The sequence below is a fragment of the Apaloderma vittatum genome, unplaced genomic scaffold (genome assembly GCF_000703405.1).
Source record: "Apaloderma vittatum isolate BGI_N311 unplaced genomic scaffold, ASM70340v1 scaffold3760, whole genome shotgun sequence".
NCBI classification, from domain to species: Eukaryota; Metazoa; Chordata; class Aves; order Trogoniformes; family Trogonidae; genus Apaloderma; species Apaloderma vittatum.
The window spans coordinates 67738-92860 of NW_009696018.1; the positions used below are offsets into that span (position 1 = coordinate 67738).

Genomic DNA, 25123 nt, shown 5'->3' on the forward strand with positions numbered 1-25123 from the left:
GCCAATTTATTTGAACCTGCTATTTTAGAGGCCTAAAGAAGGTTAGGGGGACTTCTTTTCCTAGCAAAAAACTAGAGAGCTTCAGACAGATTTCATTTGGTCATCGGCATAAACAGGCAGATGGAGGTTTGGGAATTCTACTTCTGTAGACCCCAACAAGTTCTATCCAACTGAGGATTGCCACCATCACTAAGTGTCATGGTTTAACCCCAGACAGTAACTGAGTATCACACAGCTGCTTGCTCCCTAGGGTGGAGAAAATTGAGAGGTTAGAGGGAGAAAACTTGTGGGTTTAGATAAAAACAGTTTACTTATTTAATAATAATAACAATAATAACAACAACAACAACAACAACAACAGTAATACTACAAAGAGATAAATAAACCTTAAGAGAGACAAGTGGTGCGAATGAAAACAGTCTGGGATATTCCCTTGATCAGTTGGGCTCATCTGACCCAGCTGTGTCCTGTCCCAATTTCTTGTGCACCGCCAGCCTACTCAATGGCAGGGTGGTGTGAGGAACAGAAAAGGTCTTGACACTGTGTAAGAACTGCTCAGCAGCCATGCAAACATCCCTGTGCTATCAACAGTGTTTCCAGCAGCAATCCAAAACATAGCCCTTTACCAGCTGCTGTGAAGAAAATTAACTATATCACAGCAAAACCAGTACGGTAAGGAACGTATTTATGAGCATTTTACATTACAATAGTAGGAATGCCCATGACGCTTCAAAATGAGTGCTGGATTTTGTCTATGGCAAGAGTAATCTTCCTATTTTGTTTTAGCACTGTGTAAGTTCATTGGTGTTGGCTGAAGTCAGGGCCCTGATGTATGCTCCTTCTGATACTCGTGCCAGCTCTACTGCTTAGGGCTACATTATTTAAAAGCAGCTCTATCCTTTTCATTTTGCTTGGTCATCAAAACTTGAAAGGCATAAAATGGTTTTAAAAATATTCTTCTTTTTAATACAGACACTGGAATATAACATTCAAAATAAAACATTACATTTCAGAGTGTTTTTTACTTCTGTTGTTTTCAGTGGAGTTAATATAAATGATACCTACATATAGCTTAAGGTGTTGTTTGAAGAACTTCGGATTTTTTGCTTTGAACGTGTTTTGCCTTTTTTTGTACCCCAGAATTTTTTTACCCCTGCTCCACTCCTTCTCCCTTCTTAGGAAGGAAATAGTAAAAGTTGAAATGTTCTGTCTTATTCAAATCTACTTTGTGATTGTTTTCCTGAACAACATTTTTTGTCACAAGTTCTGTGTCCAAAAACTTTGAGCCAACAGTTCCAGACTTGTGATGAGGTTACTACTTGAATTTCACGTTGTGGATGAGGCATTGTGCTCACAGACTGACAAGTACTTGAATTGTAAGAAGAATGACTTTTATCTTGTTAGCTTAGAATGCTAATTGTGACTAAATTTCAAACACTGTCAAACATTTCAAATTTGCCCTTTACGTGCAAGCATCTAGCAAACATGTTGATCCAGAGGGCACCATTCCATTAAAAGGATGTTCCTGGGAAGAAGGCCAAACACTTGAAACAGTATTTTGATAGCTTACTCTAAAATTTCAAACAACTAATGAGGAGAATTAGGTCATCACTAAATGTTCTTGTGGTCTGAAAAAATTACCATTACCCAAATTAAGCTGTGTGTTCCTCAAGTTTTTACAATTACAGATGTTATACTTTTTAGAAGCTGATGTTGAACTCAGGAGGCTACCATTCAGGCTACTATTTGTTGAAAACTTACGCGCTGTCTAGTAGAGGCATTACAGCATCAACAATGGATATGTTTGTCAGGCTGCAGTCTCCTACAAATTCTTCTAGTTCTGCAGCACCTGACTCTTTTAAAATTTTTAAAATCATTAACCTACTGGACACTGTATCAGTACTTAACAGTGATAACGTTGGGGCATGGCTGTGTGCTTTGCATTTTTTTCTTTTGAGTCTCTCAGAAAAATACCTGTTCATATTTGTGCTCCATTCTTGTAGACATCTATTTTCATTTACAGCAGTATTGATATTCATCTGTGTTCTACTATATCTCATTAAGGTACCTAGCAACACTTTTAAAGAATGCATTTTCTGCACATTGCAGTCTATGTTCAATCAGGTAATATTACTTGATAGTAAGAGTACCACTGCTTGCAATTTCTGTGCTGTATTTTATCCAATATTGTGGTAAAATCAGTCATTATGGCTTATTAGTACCTTTGTCAGATGACTTTAAATATTTATATGACTGACCACAGTAAAGTTTTTGGCCTGTTTCATGTCAGTAATGTCATCATACATATAGTTAGTAATAACACAAAATAATTGAATGTGGTGGTTGTGTTTCCTAGGTATAGCATATCTGAGTGGAATGTGCAGTGAAAAACGAAAATGTATAATTGCAGAGGATAATGGTCTGAATCTTGCTTTTACTATTGCCCATGAGATGGGTCACAAGTAAGTACGTATTTGTTTGCATGTAATATTACTACAGCTTGATTAATTTGGTTGTGTACTTCAATTTTTCCTTTTTTTTCTTTTAGGAAGACTTTTAAATTTAATGAAAACTTTAGATGAGAGTGTTTTTATTATTAATAATAGTGTCATGTATTGATACATAGTATGTAAATTAAGAAAATATTTACAGCTTGGAGTAATACAGGAATCTTTATAGCTAAACAATAACTAGGTTTACTGGAAGGGCTGACATCATCTAGAGGAAAAGCAGGTACCCCAAGATGTTTTTTCTTTGGGGACTGTGCTATTGTATTTGAGATCCAACCCTGACTATTGCTGCCAACAAACATTTTAATGAGATCATGAGTTGGAAGACCTTTTATTTAATTTGGCTTTCTCAGGATAGATCCCATTAAAGTGTATAATGGTCATTGGTCATTGCAACATTAATATTGTTTTTTCCTCCCCTTAATAGAAAAGGATGATAAAATGAAGGTGGAGGCTACTATCCTTCACAATTGGATTGGATGTTTTTTGCTCATTCCATAAGGAATATTTTGAAGCAAAAGTGAAAAATTCTCATGTTTCAGTAATCAAATTTGTTGGTAAAATTTGTATTTGATTCTTTGCTTCATTACTTTTTAAAGAAGAATAAATAGGAGAGTTCTTTGTTTTAAGATAAGGTAAAAAGAAGGTGTGTATTAATCTGTCATTTTTACCTACAGTGTGTGCTCCAGGTATCTGTATATATATTTTTAGAGCAACTGCTTCAGAGTTTTGTTAAATCCTTTGAACTGTTGAATGCTGAGGTTATGTATCTTAGCACAAACATTTTGAATTAAAAGAGATTTGTTTTAAATTTTCTCAAAGCTGTCTGAGAATGGAGGTCATGGCACTTAATGTTGAAATGCACAGTTGCTTACAAGAAAGAACTGGAACTTAAAATATTTCTGTTTAAAATTTGTCCTGGATGCTAAATAAGCAAATTCAGAGCAATTATGGAACTTGGAGGAAAAAGAGTGATGTGAGAATTAGATGCTACATTAGATTGATCTCTTTTTTTATTTCTTGAATTTTCATTGCTGCAAAGAGCAACTCCAGCCAGCTTGTTTGACTGATAGTTATGATAAAGACTGCAAAAGAAAAAACTCTGTGTTTAGTACACATGCTGTCCCTTTTTTCACTGTAGTGTTTGCTAATATTGGAAGGAGGGATGAGTAGAGAGAGACTTACTTGCTGTACACTTATTGTGTGACAGTAAATCAAGAATAAAGGGAAAAAAACAATAAATGGGTATGGTTGGAAGATAAGCTCTACAGGTATAATATTACCAGATAATCTAGAGAAATATAAGTACTGCCTTATGTTCTGCACAATAAAAATATGTTTAGAGAATAAAAGTCTTGGCAGCAGACTTACTGGATTTTTAAAAAGTGACATCTTGATGAACTAGAAATGTAACACCTTATACTTCCTGAGAAACGACAATGCACACAATCCTAGATGTGGAAAAAGGGAAGCAGGCATAAGATTCTTGCAGAATTATAAGTGATGTGTCACTTCTGCACGAGCAAATTTGAGAATGTGGGATCCCGATCTTTTAAAGGTCAGACCTATCTTTGACATTTTAAGTGCTGCTGCGTGCCGAACAGTATCCGGAACAAGTTAGACTTGTTGCTGTCTAGCAGCTCTTCCAAGACTGCTGCACAGGTGAGGTTGTATAACCCTTGTTGCATTTGCTTCTCAGCTTGAAATGTTTTCTTGGCTTTGCAGTGGGACTAAGGAAGAGATTCAGCATGATCTTTCTACAGAGACATAAAAACTAAATTGCTGATACTTGAATCCTGGGAAAAATGTTAAAGGCTACACTATGAAATTTCAGAACTTTCAAATCCATCCATATTAATTCAGATAAAAATCTGGGAAAACCAAATCATTAGATATCCCAGCCATCATATTCTGACAGGAATAATGACATTTGGGTGTCCTTAGAGACATTCTCACATTTTTCTCCAGGTACTGTAATAGACATTTAAAAACAATGAAAGTAGAGAATAAACCAAATCTGGTTTCATAGTAAAGGATGGGATGTTAGAACCACACATTTCTTAAAGAAATTCAACCTCACGAAGTCTAGTAACAAGCTGCACAGGAATTAGGAAGACTACTGCAAAAGCGAAAGAACAGGTACCCAGAGATACGTTAACAACTGCCACAAAAAGTGAAAAGAAAGGGACAGCCTCCACTGCGAAAGACACAGAGGCATTCAGCTTGGTCTTTGCGACATTATGGAGGCAGAGTCCTTAACCATTGCAATCTGAAATAGAGTTGTCTAGCACCAAAGAGAATAAGTTGATGTTTCAGAAACGTTTGTTTTCTCTGCAGGACTGTCTCTCTACTAGCCTAGCAAATATTGACTTATTTTTTGCCTAGTATCTTTAACATTTCTAGTTGCTCTTGTTGTGAAGAGAGTCCTGTTCAGCAGCACAGGAGAAGGAAAAACTTTCTCACACCCTTAATTTTTTTTATTCTCTGTACAAGTTTGCCCATAAACTCTATAATAATAAAAGCATCTGTCCACTAGTCTTTGTGAATAAGTTACTAATGTGGAGTAAGAATATCATTAAAATAACTTTAAAAAGCTATCATTATATTTATAAGGTTAAAATAGACTTTTACAGCTGAATTTGTGTTTAACAAGGAAAAAGATAAACACATGGAAAGCAAAAGTTTTAACTAAGTTCAAAGTGACTATATGTTACTAATGTTTCCAGTGATTTTTTTTCCCCCTGCAGGCTTTCTTTTGTAAAGTACTAGAACTTTTAAGCCTCTGCTTTAATTTTTTTGGAATCTTTTCATTTATGCTGACTTATAACTTATTTCTTTGTAATTGTAAACTTGAGAACCAATGAGATACCTAAACTTGTTGATCTAGGTGGCTGAGAAATTAGTTTCTTAACACCCCCAAAGGCTTTTTCTTTATTTTGGCCTTAAAGTACCAACTTTACTGTTGGTTGGGACCTTCTTTTTGTTTTCAGTTTATGCTTTTCTCTCTCACCTTTCCTTGATGTGAAACTGTTCCTCTCTTTCTAATTCCTATTTAGAAAGACATATGCCTTCCATTTCAAATAAATCCTCTAAAATTTGGGGTTTTTTTTGTTGTTGCCTGTATTTGTTTTTTGTATACTAGCATGAAGGAGATAACATTTTGGAGCCTTGTAATTCCAAGCAGCAGAACAATCCTGTCATATTTATAAGCATAAGCAATGAACGTCTAGGAAGTGTAGATGAATCTCAAAATATACCCATCTTTTATATGCTATGCATAGTATTTCTCTTAAAGTGTATCTGCATAAGAGAGATACCCTGATGTAATATGTTTAGCCGGCTCTGATTTGTTGATTAATTATGGAATTAAAAGACACTTGTAAAGTGTAGGTTGTTCAGCCTAGGGTGTGTTGAGCTGACATGGTAGGACAGTTACTTCATTCACTGATCATTAAGCCAAGCCTTTATTCAGAATGGCCGTAATGTCACTCTGGCGTCCCTCTCTCTCAGAGCTCTTGTTTCCCAGCATCCCAACTTAGTTTATCTTGGGGTCTGACAATGCTGGGTGTTCCTGTGGCAGTGGCTACGAATTAAGAAAGAATCTGCTGCAGAACTGTTTTGCCACTTCTGTGGCAAAATTTTTCTGTCCTTTTAGGCTAGCGGTCCAAAGCTGAGTTTCTCAGTCCAAATTTAGATGTGTAGATGCAGGCGTCAATCTATCTGTCAGTAGATTCAGGTATCAATAGATTGAGATAGTTGGATACAGAAGCAGCCTCTCTGTCAGAGATTTTGAGGTTTAATAGTTTTGACTGATTTTCATCATCACTGAGTTTTTTGTTCAAAATAAGGTTATTGTTGATTGTCAACTGAAGTTGACATGGGAACCCAGCTTTGAGCCATGTAATTTGAAAAGCACGGCTGCAGTTTGCAAAATTGGGCTTTATAGTAATTTTTAAAATGCATGCACAACAAACTATAAGAAATTATCTTTCCCGTACACATATTTGTATTATTGACAGATACACAGAGAAATGACTGTACTTATGGGTAGCTGCATAAAACATGCACATTTTTCAATTATTTTTGGTATTGTTTTGCTATCTTTGGTCACTTTTTCTGTATGTCTTATTAAAAAATACTCACATTACATGAAATTTTATCTCTAAAGCATAGTACTTGTTTAATAAGAAACTCCTTTTATTAAAATTACTGTTAACAAGAAAGATGCAATGCTTCCCCTTTGTTACTTATTGTTTTGATAAAAGGTAATAGGGGGGTTTCACTTTGTATTGCATTTCAACATTACATATTCTTTATTTCAAACATGAGTTATATGAGAATCGCCCCAATAGTTTAATCACAAATGTGCTTTTTTTTCTTCTATTAGATTAGGAAAATAATCCATAAGATAGCTGTTCAAAATTATTGCCATAAAAAGTCCACAGTGTGCTGACTGATCTTTAAAAGTTTTTTTAAAAAATCTTCCTTTTTTAAAGAAAAATTTATTTCAAAGTAATTCACAATATCTAGCTGATGTTCAACCATACAAGCAGGACGTTTAATACCCCTTCAATAGGAAGTCATGGCAAAAGAATAACACTGTTGCAACAAAGCAGACACAAGGTCTGTGAGATCACCTTGGATTCTGTTATTCTGTTTTCATGCTTTGCTAGATAAATTCTTTAAAATTCTATAGTTTCTGGCCTTTCTGCATGCTTATTAAAGTAGGCATCTGTGTTCCACAGTCATGAAGTTATGCTGATTTGAATCAGCCTAGAATCCTATTGGTCAGTTTGCATGTATCATACCAAACTTTCTAGTGGCCTGAAAATTGTTCAACAAACTATAATTAGAGATGACAGCAAAGGATGCAGGTTATTACACACTTTGCATTTTCATTTAACTCTTCCTCCTAAAATTTATGTGGTGATTCAAAACCATGTCTAAGAACAGGCAGAGGCTCAAGAAGGATTTTGGGCGAAGGTGAAGAAAAGAATGAATCACTGAGACAGTGCATCAACATTTTCAGTACGTAAAAAAGTATGGTAATTTTGTACATGAAATTTAGAAAATTAGCAAGGTATCAGTGCTTCCATTTCTGCCTGACTATAAACTTCCAGGATGGATTTATAGTTAATTTTCCTTAGAATAACATTTGTAGGACCAACACTTATTAATTGAACAGCAGCCTGCACGATGCATAGGCTTAACTGGTAGTTTGATACGTTCAAAACAGCTGTGAAGAAGTTGGCAAAATATCGTAATAATTTCAATTAATTTGTTTTATAAGAAAACATTTTTTTTTGCTCTATTCACTGATTACGTGCTAGCCCAAGTTTTTCTTCTCATGACATAACTTCTTTGATTTGAAGAAATGTTATATGTCAATGTTTTTCCTTGGCATAAGATTAAACTCATAAACCATAAGCATGCAGTTTGCAGGGTCTGGCAAGGGTATTGTATTTGCCAGAACTGAATACTTATCCTGTGTTTTATACTCTGTAAAAAGCTTCAGCAAGGGGCAGTATGTGTCTTCATGTTGTGATGCTAAATATGTCTGTCACATCAAAACTTTAAATTATTTACATATTTAAGTTAAAGGACCATGATACCGTGCTATAACTGGATCCAGCTTCTTGAAATATGGTTGTAGAAATATTAGAGTGATAAGAGAAGAAAGCAACTGTTTATTAAAACAGTTAATCAGCTGTACAGTAGCATACAGTATATGGCAGTGTCCATATGTTAATGTACGAGTTGTATTTTTGCTCAGTTTTTTTAATACTGAAAATGTAGTCTGAGTTCTCTATCCTAGCGAACGAACAACGAGTCACAAAAGAGAAACATTAATTGCATAAATACACTTCTTTTGTTTTTTTCTTTTTATAATCAAATTTTTAACAACCAGATTGAGGTTTCATTGTCCAGTAGATTTGTCCTTTGAAGACACAGTTTTTACCACAAGAAGTCATTTTCTGCCTTTTACCATTTTACTTTTCTGTAGCTGGATTACTTTCCTTTCAATCCACTTTGGGATAAATAATTCATTTACAGAACCATGTATCTTGCCCCCTTTATGCCATTATCTATGAAGCCCTCCTATGTTGTAATACACTTAAAAAAAATCATACTAGACTTATTATTTCACTAACTGGAATTTAAAAGCCAAAAACATATAGCAATACATATTTTTTTGCATTCATTCTATAAAATTCCTTATAGAAACCTGCTACTAGTCTGTTTTTCTCTATAAAGATAGCAGTATGATAAAACGTTTTTGCTGAAAAAGTGCAATACAAGCACTATCAAAGTAGTGGAGCTTCCATCTCCCTGTCTGTGATAGCCAAAGAAGTGGTGTTATTTTTACTGAAAAATGGAACTAATATTTGTCTGTTTCTAGTTTAATAGTATCATTCTTGTTCAGCTGCACTTCCATGCATTTAAGTGGAATGTGATGGTGATAACCAGGTCATCATCTGTTATTCGCGAAGCACGATATAATGAATAAATAATGAAAAGCTTTCCACCTAGAAGAGTGTGGGGTCACTGAGCAAATTCATGATGCCATGAGTGTAGCAGATGTGGGAGAATTCTGGAGTCCTATAGTGAAAAGAAATGTAAAATAGCACTTTACAATGCAGACATAATTCTTTCCAGAAGGTGTTTGCATAGTCTTTTAATTTATTCACATGGAGCATAATGAGTGAAGACCCCTTTTCTGAGACTTAAAAGAGGTTTTATTTCTTAATCTGCAGCTATAATCATATCAAAAAGTGGTACTTGGTACGTTTTTGGTATCTGAGTTGATACTGGAATACCTTTTGTGCCTGCAAGAATATAATCTGTTCCCTTGATGGCAGGAAAGATGTTGCTGTCTATCTAGAATTCAGCCGTACGCATATAATTGCAGTAATAATGAATTGTAAAATAATTACTTTTTGACTGAAAAATACAACTATTATTTGTCTCCTACTTTCAGTGGCCTCAATTGTTAATTATGACTTCTAAGTACAGAAATTAAGGACTTTATTTTATACTATTCCCACGGCACATTTAATATCAACAGGGATTATCTTCAAAATTTATCAGGGATTGTTCCAACTTTCTGCATATCTCAGAAAAACAAATCTGGCATTGTTTTTTAAACAAGTTTTAGAAGTTTTATTGGATTAAAATACTGTTTCAGTTGACTTGACAACCATGTATAATGTTAGCGGAGTTTATTTGACCAAGGCTTTTTGTCAATATATTTTAAACTGGATTACTGAAATATAGTTTAGTTGCATAGTGTTAGTTGAAATATTGCTAATATTTAGTTTAAAAAAAGCATTCCACAGGATGGTTCTTGCTTTCTTATTGTCTCTGCCATATACAGTCTTTAACCAGAATGGGTGGAGCATTTTTATATACCAGTAAAAAACCCCAGTGCTTCTGTTCTTAAAACAGATTTTGATTTATTTTCGTATAGATATGATCTACTACTTGGTAAAGTACAGCTCTGTCTTCTTTGTTAATTATGTTTTTTTTCAGACTGTTGCAAAGTTACCCTCTCTACCCCAAGCTCCCTTGTCTCTCTCCCTCATGCACACGGTGTTGCTTTTACATAAGGTTGAGTGATCACAGCTGTGGGAGAGAGGAGCTTATGGACAGAGGGCAATGTGCCCGATGCTAGCATAACAAATTCAATAGGAAGAGCACATAACAGCACCTCACTCAGATGGAGTTTCTGCAGTGCCTTTGTTTTAGTGAAACTCTTCTTTCATGAAGACAGTACAGTGGTGGAGTCTAGAGAATAACATGGCCACCAGTGTGAGCAGGAAATGTTGTTACATCCTTGATTGTTAATGAAGAATTAGATATACAAGCTTACATTACTTACTGTGCTGCTGGGTAGGAAGATAACAATGGTAACAGCTTTTTTCTTGCACCACACAGATAATGTGACATGGTGAAAGAAATCAGAAGCTGATAGCACTTCAGAAGAAGTCATATACTGTGTGTATACTTTTGCATGATGTTGTAACTGATGCTAGGTCAGATAAAAGTATTTAGTCATTACCACGCTATAGAAGAGATCAGCAGTACATAGTGAGGAAAAGATGTCTGAGAATATGTAAGAGCAGATGCTGTTGCTACTTTAGCATACTTCTCAGATATTGTCTTCCAATTTAATTAGTCGATGTTAACATCGTGGCTCGTACATCCCTTCTGAAGTAGCTATTCATTCTGATGGTCAAAGGCTTCAGTAACGGTCTTTACTACTTGCTGGACATTTTGCTACATGTACTTAGTTCAGAGGTGGAGGCATAATAAGGAATCAACCTGTTGGATTAGGGCAGATACTTTGAACTGTATTTTATTGTCAAAGCAGAATAGGAGGTGTTACAAAAGCATAGCTGCTGAAGAATTTGAAAACAGTTGAATTAGATTTTTTTATCAGTGCTTATTGTTGTTGATATACACAGTTGTTATAAGTGCAACAGGTTTTACCACTTCTTGCTTTAAAATACAATGTTGTCCTCAGAATTCATGTACCAGTAGTCTATCCAGAATGCTTCTGTGGTAGTAGATTGACAAAGAAGGCTTTTTTGGTTTTTGAAACAGTGAAGATCTTGGTTCAGCTCAGGACACATTTTTCCAGGTGATTTTAGAGACTAGTTTGTGATAAAGTCTCACTTGCCAAGAAGGCCAACAGCATCCTGGCTTGTATTAGAAATTTTGTGACCAGCAGAAGAAGGGAGGTGACTGTCCCTCTGCACTCAGCACTGGTGAGGCCGCACCTTGAGTATTGTGTCCAGTTTTGGTCACCTCAGTATAGGAGAGATATTGAGGTGTTGGAGCAAGTGCAGAGGAGGGCAACAAAGCTGGTGAAGGGCCTGGAGAACAGACCTTATGAGGAGCGATTGAGGGAGCTGGGTCTGTTCAGTTTGACGAAGAGGAGGCTGAGGGGGGATCTCATCATGCTCTACAATTACTTGAAAGGACATTGTGGAGAGGTTGGTGCTGGTCTCTTCTCACAGGGAATTAGGGACAGAACCAGGGGGAATGGTTTCAAGTTGCAACAGGGCAAGTTTAGGCTGGACATTAGGAAGAAATTCTTCACGGAAAGAGGGGTCAGACACTGGAATAGACTGCCTGGGGAGGGGGTTGAGTCGCCATCCCTGGATGTGTTCAAGTGTCGTTTAGATGGGGTGTTGGGTGATATGGTTTAGAGGTGACCTTGTGGTGTAGGGTCAATGGTTGGGCTTGATGATCCCAAGGGTCTTTTCCAACCTGAATTGTTCTATGATTCTGTGATTCAATGATCACTCTTCAGAGTGGACGGGAAATAATAGTAACCAGAATTTAATATTTTTAAATTTTTTTAAAATTTTAAGTGTTTTGAATAATGTAGAAATTTGTTAATTCCCACTGTGCATAAATGGGAGCCGTCAATTCTATAATAAGTTGTGTCAACAAGATTTTGTGTACCTGTATGTTGTAAATGCTTTGTTTCAAACCATATATATATTTAATACTGCTAAGTGAATATTTTTGCAGTTAGGAAGTGTATAACTGGAAAAGCTGTAAGCAAAATCTGCTTCTTTGCAGTCAGCAAAGTGTCATTAGATTTTCTGTATTGGATGTAGTTCTTATGACTCTGGAGATAGGGACATCCCAAGTTCTGCGTACGAGGTGTGTAATAGTGTAAGGAAAGTGCAAAGGCAGTTTGGTGCAGTTGTTTTGGGTGGTCTCAGAAGCTGAGAATCAGGCAGATTTGTTTACTTTGGTTTCACTTTTGACAGGAATATTATCTGATTCATGCAGAGGCAGCTAGTCCAGTGCTTCAGATATGGGGTGTACGCATCCCTGTAAGAGACTGAGCACTCTGATAGCAACATAAAGCCCTACATGGCATTTAAATTCATTTCATTACTGAACTCAAGGTAACGCAGCTTGCAAAGGAATAAAAAATTTGATCTAGTCGTAAGTGGGTTTTGGGACAGGGTAGACAAGAAAAGCAAGCTAGTGTTTTCAGCAGTGAGGGGCAAGCCTCTTTTGCTCTTTGGCACTGCAGTGTGGTGAAACATGGAGAAGCATCACGCACTCTAGTTTTTCTGCGGAAGCGTCATTCTTCTCCTATCTTTGAAGTCTCTAAGTGATTTGACTGTTCTGTGGTGGAAGGGATTGATAAAAGGTATAAAACTTCATTCAGTCTTAAGTTTCACTTTTCTGCAGAGCAGACTAGGACTGCAAAATTCTAGCGCTACTCTGAGTCCAGTGGGCTGGAGAGTAGTTCCACGCTCATTTACAAATTGTGAAAACCAGCAGAAAGTATTTAATGTACTTCTTGTGATGCTGGTTAAGCATATATCCACTTAGATAATTCTGAAAACTTTATTTTTGTTTAAGTTTATCATTTTCCTCTCTGTTTACTGGTTGTGAATGAGAGCAGCAGTGGGGCTTCAATTCTGTTAAAGCAGCAGCTCCAAGCAATTTTTTAGTAGAATTTTTCATTGTAGTGTTCTACATAAGAACTCACTGGGATGCACATGTACGCTGAGCCTTTAAAATCAAAATCCATTTAATTGTTTCATTGGTGTTATTTCTAACAGTAGACATTGAAAACACATTTAGGCGATAAAATAGTTACGCATCAAGCTCGTAAGCATTTTAAGCATTTAGTCTATAAAATTTTAACAAACCAGTTCCATATGAAATTAAGATAGAATCACTGCCAAAACACTGAACAATTCACTGATCTCAACAACTAAATTTCCAGTATTTTTATTGCCCATTAGGGGTAGAAATACAATTCATTAAACCTGCAGCAGTTATGCAGTTCTGAACATTTAAAAAGTTGCACAAACTATCAGTTTTAGAGCTGATTTGAATGCAGTAGTTCTCATCAAATGAGTGAGGCATCCCTTTCACCTTTGAGTACAGAATTGTCGTCCACACACAGTTCCACTTCAGTGAAAGGTATCATGAAAAGAGATTTTTCTACATGTAATGTATGTGAACTTTTTATAGCCTCTTGCAAGAATTTTAACTTCTAAACATTTTGAAAATAACTTGTTATTTTTTGTGCTTTGGTTTATTTTTAATAACTTCAACATTCAGCATGGGGATAAACCACGACAATGACCATCCATCCTGTGCAGATGGTCTCCATATCATGTCTGGGGAGTGGATTAAAGGACAGAATCTTGGAGATGTTTCATGGTCTCGGTGCAGCAGGGAAGATCTGGAAAGATTTCTCAGGTATATTGTTCAAGAAAAAGAACTCTTACTGTATGTCATTTATAAATAATTGCAATAAATATCCTGAAATAACAAGTTTTCAATATTTTCTGCTACTTCAGTGGTAGATGCGTGTTTGCATCATCCATCAAAGAATTTAAAACGTGAACTATGTAATATTTGACGTATTGATTAATATCTGTTCTTAGCAATTATTTGTATTTTTATATTTTCATGTATATTTAATGTATATGGTTATACTTACATATGTTTTAATATGCTCAGTGAGGTTGTGGATGCCGCCTCCCTGGATATATTCAAGGCCAGGTTGCATGAGGCCTTGAGCAACCTGGTCTAGTTAAGGAGATCCCTGCCCATGGAGGGAGGTTGGATTAGATGGTCTCTAAGGTCCCTTCCAATCTAAGACCTTCTATGATTCTATGATATATGCAAATATATTTAAAATATATTAATATGCTGTGAAGAATGTTGTACAGTGAATGACTTATGAACATTATGCAAATTCTCTGACCTATGTTATGGCATTCAGTATCAAACCATGCAGTATAATGAAGTCAAATTAAAACATGCAGTTTCACTCAATGTCTCTTAAATAGTATCTGTTCTCTAAAGCTCTGCTCCTGTACTAAATTTATAAATACATTCTGTTGAGAACAGTTCAGCAGTCTTCATAAAGTCTGCTTCATGATACTGAAATAATTTCAGTCGATGTGGCAGTTTGATGCATTTGTATGGAATCTAGATGGAAATCAAACCCATGACTTGATGCTTTAACAGAGGGAAATATTTTCAAATGTTTTTTCATCAGTTTTTTAGAAAAGTTAAATTTCTGGCTATCAGCGCACAAGTGTGTTATTTTTAAATGTGTATGTATGTAATCTGAAGTGATCAACCTGAGGTCCTGCCACATGTGAAGACAAGGCTACACAACTGTCTATGCATTATATACTGTCTACTTTTAAAAAAATGTTTAAAACTCTATCCAACCTGTAATCAGTTAAGTAGATTTTACAGCAGATATTGTCCAGTCCTTTTCTGAAATGCCTTTTATAGCTGATATATTATATTATCTTTCTGTAAATGTGCATCAGAACACACTCCTAACTACATCAAGTAAGTCTTATTAATTTATACAGTCATTTCTCTGAATGACAGCCGAATGCTGACAAATAAAAAAACTTAAGAGTGCACATTTTTCTAATGTCAAATGCGTGTTTAAGTTGGCGTGACAATCAGACTCTTTAGGATTGCTCAGCATATAAATCTCTGCATATTGCCAGGTCAAAGGCCAGTAACTGTCTGCTACAGACGAATCCTCAGAGCCTCAATTCTGTGATTATTCCCTCCAAGCTCCCAGGAATGACATACACTGCAGATGAACAGTGTCAGATTCTATTTGGACCAACCGCTTCATTTTGCCAAGAAATGCAGGTAAGGGTGGATACATACTTTGGAAAATAGACCTACCAACTTATTTTTCTATGAGAGATATTTTTGTGTATGTGATCAAGAGAAAGAGAGCACAGCAAATTTGACTCAAAAAGTTTACACTTTGTTTTCTGAAGTTGATATGAACGTTTTCATTTGCTTATCATTGTAAGACTTGCCTTGGATCTCCAAACATCCTCGATCATGTTGTATCGTATCATACCACTGATGTATTCCTTGCACTTTAGAAATAGAAAATATCCTGGTGTGAAATCATCTTGGTGCAGCAAATGGAATATTTGACATTGTTCCCCGGGACCAGATTTTACATGTAGGTTTCTTTTTGTTTTGGATATTGAACCTCCATATCTGACCTTCAGTAGAGTACGCTGTACCTGTGCATGTCCCGAGGGAGAACAGTGGTGGTGGCTGTTCCTTGTGAGCCCTGACAGAGCTGTGTAGTGCCATGGGAGTCGGAGGTTCAGTGCTTAAGTGAGTTTGCTGACATTGCTTCATGCCATTACGTGAAAGAGAGTCACTATATAAAAGACAGATTAACAAAATTGAAGAGGTGTTCATACTTTTATGGCCTGATGCTAGTACGTATCTCATTCAAGAAGCATGTTATGAATGGTTTTAATGTAGGGATCCTTCTTAAACTTCAACAGGATAGGTACTTAAATACGTTGGATGCCCTTGAAAAGGGAACTGGGTGGGTAAATAATACTACAAATGTATAAAAAGCATGGAGTATGGGCTGATAGAATGGAGTCTAGGAGGAACGGAAATAAAATTTCATGAGAATTGAGTGGACAAATAGCCTGGAAAGGTCAGGAGTATTTAATATGAAAGCATAATCTCTTACTCCTTTTCAGCCTGGGCACAGTAGTCTGTCTTTAGCAAGTTTCGCTGAAAGTAAATTTTATCCTAAAGATTTTCAAAGGATACATTGCAATATATGTATGACTACTGCATGCTGAGAGTGGTGTAGCTGAAAAAAGAAAACGTTAGGAACTCTAGGTTTCTACTTATTGTTTCAACTGTCTTACTGAAAACATTTCCACTCTGAGAGATGAGCAGTAGAACTCAATGTGACAATTCGACAAACGTTCTTGATTACTTCCAAGCACTTTTTCCTTTAATCACAATCTGTTTCTTGTTTTTTAGTGCCTTGCTTTCAATTAAAAGATGTGATTTTAGTTTCTCATTCTCTAGAAACCTATTTTGAACAGTGGTACAGAGAACTCTATTTTGAACAAGAAAATGGTACAATGTTAGCCCAATATTTCTTCCAGGTCTTCTTTACCAGGTAAAAGAATTTTTAAAGTAACTGAAGTGGTAGTAAAACCTGGAGACTTGCTGTTGCATAATACCTTTATATGCTTTTCACTTCTGTGGACATTTCCCCTCCTTTAATATCCTTGTATTTAGATCTAATTCAGGCATTTCCATTCAGATAGCCAAGTGGTGCCATGCCTGCTGTGTTTCATTCACAGATGCACTGACTATTCTTCTCCTGGGGCCTGACTCTAAGGCTTCTTGGATTTTCATTATTACTTCAGAAATGTTAGGAAGTTAAATTCAGTTAACTGATAGTGTTCAGCTGCTTGCATGGAGAGTGCTTAGGTTCTGGATTCTGATACTTCATTGTCCATTTTTAATCAACTTCAGTTATTTTATCCTCTATTGATATTTTCTGAAGAGGACACATTTAATCTCAATCACTGTCATCCTTTTTTTCCCCACTAACGGGATCGTTACTTTATATTGAAATGGCTAGTTTACAAAAATTCCTGTTAAATATTAGTACCATTATAACTTAAATCCAAAAATATGCAGTCTCGCTTTGAAGAAAAAAATAGTAATGATGCAAGACAACACAGTGGTCTTTTCAACTATTCCTGCTTTTGGACAAATTGCAGTTTAATTTCCCATTTTATTCATAAACCAAATCTGTTGCTCGATAACCTAATGCTCTTAGCAATAAGAAAAAGGGAACTCAATAACAACTTCTGAGAAGAGAGCAAGGGGAAGAATCTTCTGCACTTTCATGAAAATCCTCTGCCAAACTGGTAACCCTGAACTGGCAATCACTTAAGCAAATCCCGAACTACAAGATTATTGTGATGCATCTTTAAAAGCTTTGAACCTGTTATAAATCATGTAAAAATTAATTAAAGACACTAATAGAAATTCTGGTGAGGGCACTGTGAAAAAGTTGTTCTCCAGAGCTCCATTGCCAACCTCTATAAAGTCACCATGTTGTTGGTTTTCCTTACATTCCTTTGTCTGGAAGCAAAATTCACACTCCCACTTTCCTTCCAACAGAAAATCCAAGAAATTGATAGTCAAACTGTAAACCTGGAGACCTAGTTACAGCAAGCTTAGGCACTGTATTCAGTGTGTGTGTATATATATATATATATATATGTATGTATATATCAGAATATATCTCCTTCTTTTGATCCTTGCTGTGGGTCTTAAATTTAGCTCTGCTGTTAGGGAAATTTACAGTATTTTGAGAGGAAACTCAAAGCAATGAGTGGAGCACAGCCCGAAGGATAAGAAAGCCATGCTGCTCTTAAATATGTTTCTTCTACATATGAAGAGTAAGAAGAAACATGCTGCCATTTAGATTAGGCTACAACCAAGCTATATAGGCTTTCCAGAAATCCTTCATGAGTTCTTTTACATCAACTGTGCAACACCAACATTGTCTAACTCTGAAGTGCTGTTAGTAGCTAATTTTATCATCTCCCTCATATTCCTGAGGTTGTCAGATAAAATTAGCAAGTATGTTGAGTTTCATCTACTGAATAATTATATGACTCAAAGTTCCCTTGTGTTGTTTGTGTATGTTATTGTGGCTGCCATTAGAGAAGTCAACATTCACAAGATTTTTCTAAATTGAATACGGTATTTGTGTAGTTACAGTATTAATTTATTAGAATAATTATTTTATTATACCTTGGCAACCACTGAATTTTCCATGAAATCCAAACTATTTTCTTTTATCTTTTTATACTTTCTTCTACTGTGCCAATAACTGACAGTTTACTGTGGTTACAGTTGTTGTTCACGTGCCAGAAAATGAGACAGAAACGTACTCCTTGAAGGTTTATTTAAACTTCAGTAAATCCAACAATTTATACCCAGAATCTTTTGGATACATTCTACTTGCTTAACAGTTCGTGCACTTCAGTGTAACTGTGTAAAGGGTCAATTACGAACTATGTCAGAGTCTTACATTTTTTGTGGCTGCAAGTTAATTTGGTGACCAGGCTTTCATGCAGTCTTTTTACGTTAAGCAAGTACATTTCATGTAACAGCCTGCAACTAGGAAAACCATTGAGTAATGAGGAAGAATAATTGTCTTAATGATCTAAAAATAATCTCCAAATATCCGTAGCACAATCAATAATGAATTTCTGCTGAGAGGTAATTTTCTACAAATGTTGTTACTGAGCAGCATTTCAGGACAATTTACAGTCACATTATATGGCAATCTCTGAGAAACACTGCACATGCCAGTGATTTTCCTGTGCAATGAGGAATTCCTCTTTATAATTTAATGGCTAAAGCAAAAGACTGAAGAGACCACTGAGGGTCTACTCCCCTGTTTTCCTAAGTAAGCTCCTCCCACTCCTCTTTCATGAATGGCGTCCAGACTTTATTTTTTCCTTTTCATCTTTATTTCAAAGACTTTTTCTTTATACCTTAAGCAAAATTTATAGAGTCTGAGAAAAGTGTGAGTGGATCTCAGAGTACAAGATTTATACCATGTCGCCATGCTTATCTTGTAAAGGAGCCAAGTTTGCTTTTATGCCCATGATGTCTCACACAAGAATCAATTAGACCTTAACATTGTTTCACATAACAGATAGTGAGATCATGGCCCAGAAGTAGTTCTTGGTGATTAAATGTGATTGTAGAACTTGACAATTTAATATTATTGTTGAACTATTAAATGTTGGCTTTTAAGATTAAAGTCCAGGATGCGAATGCTATCTAGTCAGTTCCACTAAAACAATTCTTGTCATAACACAGCTGTGATCTGTGCAAAGAAGTAGGAGACTGGTTATATTTCACGGTGATTTTTGGAGCATTTCAGGGAAAGATCACAATGAAAAGAATGAAAGTCATCGAAATACTATAGCCCTGGTGAAATATCTGTCCTCGTCTCCACTACTACACTTTAAACAGTCTTGACTTTGCACAAGTACAGCTCTGAAATACTCTTTTTGTCTCTGGTCTTTCCTAGAACTTCTTTCAAGATGCTTATATGGTTGCAAAAGTATCATTCTGTTACACACAGACCTGCCTCACTCTTTTAATTCAAAAAAACCCAAAACTCAGAGGCTGAAATGATCTCTGCTATTTCTGTAGTACATAGTGACTTTCATGTTGCATTTTACAAGCTTTTACTGTTAAAAACTCGTGGTTAACACATTATTTTAGGAAAAAATGGTTCATGTGTGCTGGGAAGCATTTTTCTTCCAGTGTACACCCAATTAAATATTTTACAGATTGTGAGTAGTCTAATATCAGGAGTATAAGTTTATAATCTCCAGTAACTTTTACTTCCCTTGGCTAGTCTGAAAAACTTTAATGATTGTTGAACTGTGCTTAGGATAGATAGCTAGTAAACCTCTGTGAACATTAACTATCTTGATTTTGACAGAGTGAACCTTTCTCCTCAAAGTCTTAAATTTCTGGTTTCGAAGCTCATGCTCTGATTTGGAGTGACTGTAGTATTGACACTGGCCTCCATATTTCTGTTTGTTTTTGTATCAGTCCTGATCTGCAGCATTTCAGGCTGTTAATGAAAAAAACAGTTTGTGTCTTTTCCCCAGCCGCATGAGGAAATCCCCAAAAATCAAAAGTTAAATGATAACAGTAGTCTCCATTTCTCTTACTTCTGCAGCAGAAGTACGATTTGAAGAACGACTAGAGTCTATCTGCTATTTGACTGAAAGTGGAAAGCCCGGGAAAAGTCTTAGAAGTCATCCTCCAATTTTAATAATTCCCTGTCTCCATTTTCTTGGGTTTGGGGACTCTCAAAGTCTAAGATGAAATATAGTAGTATTGTATACTTATTGTAATGATTTTTGAAGACAAGTGAGTGTTTTTCGAATACAGTTCACTTAAAGCTCAAAGACTTTTCTAGCTGGGGAAGTTAGATTCATGGTTCATAATGAAGTGGTCTACAAGTATTTGCAGAAACATGCAGATGTGTACAAAGCTGATCCATAAGTCAAGCGTCTTGATTTGACTTAATTCATTTACTTTACAGAGCTCAGGTGCATCTGTGTGTTCAAGTACCCAAATACTTGTAAATCTGATTTTATGTCTTCCCAAGTTTAAAAGAATTATTTTAGAATTTGAAAGGAACTGTGGGTTTGTTACAAGCCATTCAGCAGTCAAAATCAGGTGAAATTGAGCCCAACATCACATTGTTCAGGAAAGTAAAAGGATACCATACATTAAATATGATGACATAAAGGAAAATTTGACTTTATTTTTTTATGAAGACCTGGGTGCCTTTTCCTCAAATATAGTCACTAACAAATGAAATTTTAGGGATATGAAAAAATATATTTGAATTAGGAACATTAAACTAGCATTGTGGAGTTGTTGCAGCAGTATAGTCTGTCATTTCATAGTTGGTATGGAAACAGTATGTCAATAACATCTGATACTCTGTGTCTTATCTACATTGTCTTCCAAAACTGCCCCATAAGTCTTCTTGCTAAGTTTGGTTCTTGACTCTGAAGTTTTTTCTTAAAGTGTGTATTAAAAAAAAAAGAAGAAATTTTCTTTCCCCCCCAAACAAGAACAGATATTATCATTTGATATTTGAAAACTACTTGTTAAAATTATCCAGGAATGGAATGAGACTTCTGTAGCTATATTTTAGCATATGCATAGTCCAACTGTTGTCTTGTTAGTCCCGCTTCCACAGAAAACTGTTACAGAATGAATCAGGAGTCCGTCTGACTGCTGGCATCCTGTCTCTACTTTCTGTGCAGTGCTTCAGGTCTTTACAATTTTTGTCATTTTTTGAAAGCTGATGTTGCAGGCATTTTTGAAAAACAAGTCTCCCGCTGGAACCGTCTTGTTCCTTGGTTCAGACAAAATCTTCTGTTGAATTATGTTTCCTGTCTTTTCAAGGTGGAGTAAAATTTATCACACCTTTTTCATGCATAGTGTAAAAGGCACAGAGATTCTTACTGAGTTTACCAATGTAACAAATCGTTTTGGTCATCTGACAACTGTGGTTGCAAAAATCAGCTGATTTTTATTTTTTTTATTCTCCTTGGGACCCATCCCTCTCTCTTGATCGTTTTTGCCTTTCTTTGGGAATATTATACATACTTGTGGCAAATCAGCCTGCACATGCAATAACTTTAAAACTACAACTGAGCCCACGTGACCTCTGTTCACTTCCACCGGTTTACCAGTGAGGGGTGCATGTTTGACCTGTCTTTAACCATGCTTCAGTACCATCAAACTGGTAACATTATGCCAACATTAGTGGATTACATACATAAAGTAATTTTGCATCAGACAAGATTTTTTGCTAACCTGTGTGTTTGGTTTTCAGCACGTCATTTGCACTGGGTTGTGGTGTAAGGTGGAAGGCGAGAATGAATGCAAAACTAAGCTGGATCCACCAATGGATGGAACAGACTGTGACACTGGAAAGGTATGTTTCAGGTGGAATAACAATATATATTAAATTAAATACCTAATAGTTCAGGAAACCAGCTGAATAGGTCTGTGTGCTTGATTAAAGTTTCTGCTTATCTCAGTTATTGTGAAAATCGTACATATATTTGATTGTATCATTTGTTGTATAACATATAATATAAACATGATAAAAAAGTACATTTCCATAAAAAATACTGGTTTTTTAAAAAGTTAGCCAAAGACACATATGTTTTAATGCTAATATTGTTTTATTTTAAATTTGTTCTGGTTTTGTCTCTTATTTGTGAATGGAATGCTATTGTTTGCACTGCTTACTGTAAACAGAAACATAAGCTTTCAAACATATGAAGTTCTCAGCTGAGATTTAAGATTTAGAAATAGTCTCAGCAGAGGAATTGATTCAGACTTGTGACAGAACTTTTCAAGATAAGTTTTGTAAAGAAATATTTATAGTCTCGGTGGTAAAAGAGTGATAAATGCTATTAAAAGTGTGCCGTCAAAGACAAATTAAGTAGTCACCTAAAGTCAGACTTAGATTAAATGACATTCAAGAGCTTTCCTATTTGAATAATATATGTCATTTCTGTGTATAACTGTAAATAAAGATAAATAACCTCGAGTAGATAACAGAGCAGGAGCGTGCATGTATCCTGGGATTTTCATGATACAGTGCTGACAGCAGCCTCCCATAGGAGTGATTTGCTCTTTGAATCATACAGTGTTCACCAGGACTGTCCTCGTTCCTCTAAAAAAGTAAAAATATCAATCAGCTGAGTAAGATAAAATGTTCAGATAGTATCATTTTACATGCTAAAGGAAAAGGTTTTATTCATTTTTCTTATCATCTCTAAAATAAGGACTTTTGCTGCCATCTTTTGTTTCTGATAAACATCTATAGTTGATATTCTGTCTTAAGTCAATACTGAGAAAGTCAGGGACATGCCTTATGTTCAATGTCACGTTTCGTACATTGAGACTGGAGTGCCTATGGTATGGAATAAAAAGACATCACTTTGCTTTTCATTGTGAAAAAATTGCCCTTGTGAACTGGGCACCTGAAGTTGGTGTGTCTGTTGTGTATTAATGTCTGACTTGCAAAAGATGGTAGTAGCAACTCATTGCAGGACTCATTCAAACTTTATACTTCTGGGAGCATTATGATATGGTAGGTCCTGGGAAAGTCCAGTGAGTAAGGTAACACCATTCTCTTTGATGTAGAGAGCTTAGCTAGTAAGGAGTAAGACAAAGTACTGATTATAATGAGAACGTCTCATTGAGCCTTGTGGCATACTACAGAGACACCTTACGTCTAGCAGTCAAAGCAAAGCAAACATCACTGAAACATCTCAAAAGATTAGAAGCGATTATTCTCCTTGTTTATCAGCTGCCAAAGATGACCTTCAAATTGCAGAAATCACTGTCTTTGTTTTGTTTTACTTTTATTGTAGAGATGGAATATTGTTGTCTTATGCTCCTCTTAAGATGATAGAACATGATGGAAATGTCATTTGCATAACCTGTCCAACTTGGTAATTTTTTTATGTCAAGGATTTATAAGCATCCCTCAGACTCTGCATAAGGCAGATGATATCATTGGAGAAAAAAAAATGTTGCCTATTATATCTGAAGGAATATCTTTTAAAAAATAAGTATTTTTGGTCTGAAGCATCTAAGAGCATTACAAAATTTGGAGTTTCTAATTGCAAATCCAATATAATGATGGAGCCATCCTGTGTGAAGACTTTTCAAAGGTGAATTATGCCATGATTTAAGAGAGAAAATCAAGAGCAATCGATGTGTGAAGACCAGTTTGAAACTGCAGGTGAAGTTTGAGATCACCAGACAAGGATTTAGCACAGGCACTGCAAGTAGTGGAAGAGTATTCTAAAAGTCATAAAGGCTGTTGTTGACTGTATTAGTGATATGTTTTGTTTTGCTCATAATATAATGGTTCTTAATGAAGTTTATCCATTGATAATAGTACTTCAAGTCAGAGTGCAAAGAGAAATGAGTTAAATTACTAATATTAATGATATTGTGTTCGTTGTCTACTTGTAGCCTTATTGCTCTGCAATTGCTGAAATTTCACAATACAGATGTTCAGCTGGTGTAAATTGATAAAGTGCTTGTTTCTGCAAAATTATGATGATTTATACCAGATACAGACATAGGTTACAGGGCATAACAATAGTTGTTAAATAGTTTTTGAGCAAGAAATTGCAGTTGTCCTGGGAAACAATGTATGCATACAAGATTATTGAGGTGATTATTATTATTTAAATAAATGCCAGAAATTCTCTTGACTTTCTCAGTTAAGCTTATTAAGGATTCCATTCTCTCTTTGAATACAAGTTATGAGTAAAATTTCATTTTCTCTATTACTTGCAATATATCCTTCTATTGAAACTGTCACTGGATAATCAGTGACAATGCAGTTCCTGCTGGTTATGTGGAAACTGTAATAGTGAACCAAAATTGTCCTGAGAACAGCCCTGAACACTGTGCTGTGGGCTTGGGCTGGACCCAAAAGCGCTTTCCTAGGCAGTTCCCAGGCTCAAATGCAGGGGACATTGCCAGCAGGCTATTCGAGGAGGGCATCCTATATCGGGAATGAACTTATGCTCAGGCTTGTGGATAAGTTGCTAATGCTTCTTGACGACTGAACCACAGAAAGACCTCCGGCTGTTGTATTTACTAGCATAGGAAAAAAGGCTATGGGGAACAACAGGAAAAAATACGTACAACTCATATGAAAACTGTGCATTGAACGAAATGTTTGTGCTATGCTTCCCATGTGCATGTGGAGCAGTGAATTTTTTTGCATATGCCTTGATTAATTTACCTAAGAGCTGAATTTTCACCTAGTGGTGTAAGGCTGGAGAGTGTATCAATCGGACTTCTTTTGCGGAGAATATGGAGGGGGAGTGGAGCGCGTGGAGCACTTGTAGCCGTACTTGCAACACTGGAATCAGCAGTCGACAACGCAAATGCCCTGGGTAAAAACAAGTTCAGGTTTCCTTTGCTGTTTGTCAGAATATCCAAACAGAATTTATGTCTTTTGAGTATAGAAAGCCATTAAGATATAGTTGTCCTGTACATAAGTAATTAATTTTTGATGACTACTAAAAAACACTTAGGAGAATACATATTTCAAGTTTTTTATTGCATGGGAACACTATTTTTCCTCTTTGCTGCTTCTGTCAAAAGCTTAGATAGTATTATGGGAGAAT

At 35.8% G+C, this 25123-nt stretch overlaps 1 protein-coding gene across 1 annotated transcript in view; it reads left to right on the top strand.

Annotated features, from left to right (window-relative positions):
• Positions 1-24889, top strand: part of LOC104276700 (A disintegrin and metalloproteinase with thrombospondin motifs 19-like) — a gene marked incomplete at both ends in the record, with an annotated part of 92620 nt that extends 67731 nt beyond the window's left edge. The window contains 5 exons of the mRNA XM_009873115.1: positions 2357-2462; positions 13614-13754; positions 15035-15185; positions 21787-21888; positions 24759-24889. Coding sequence (XP_009871417.1) covers positions 2357-2462; positions 13614-13754; positions 15035-15185; positions 21787-21888; positions 24759-24889 — 631 coding nt within the window. The remainder of the gene's footprint in view (positions 1-2356; positions 2463-13613; positions 13755-15034; positions 15186-21786; positions 21889-24758) is intronic.
• Positions 24890-25123: the final 234 nt, after the last annotated feature.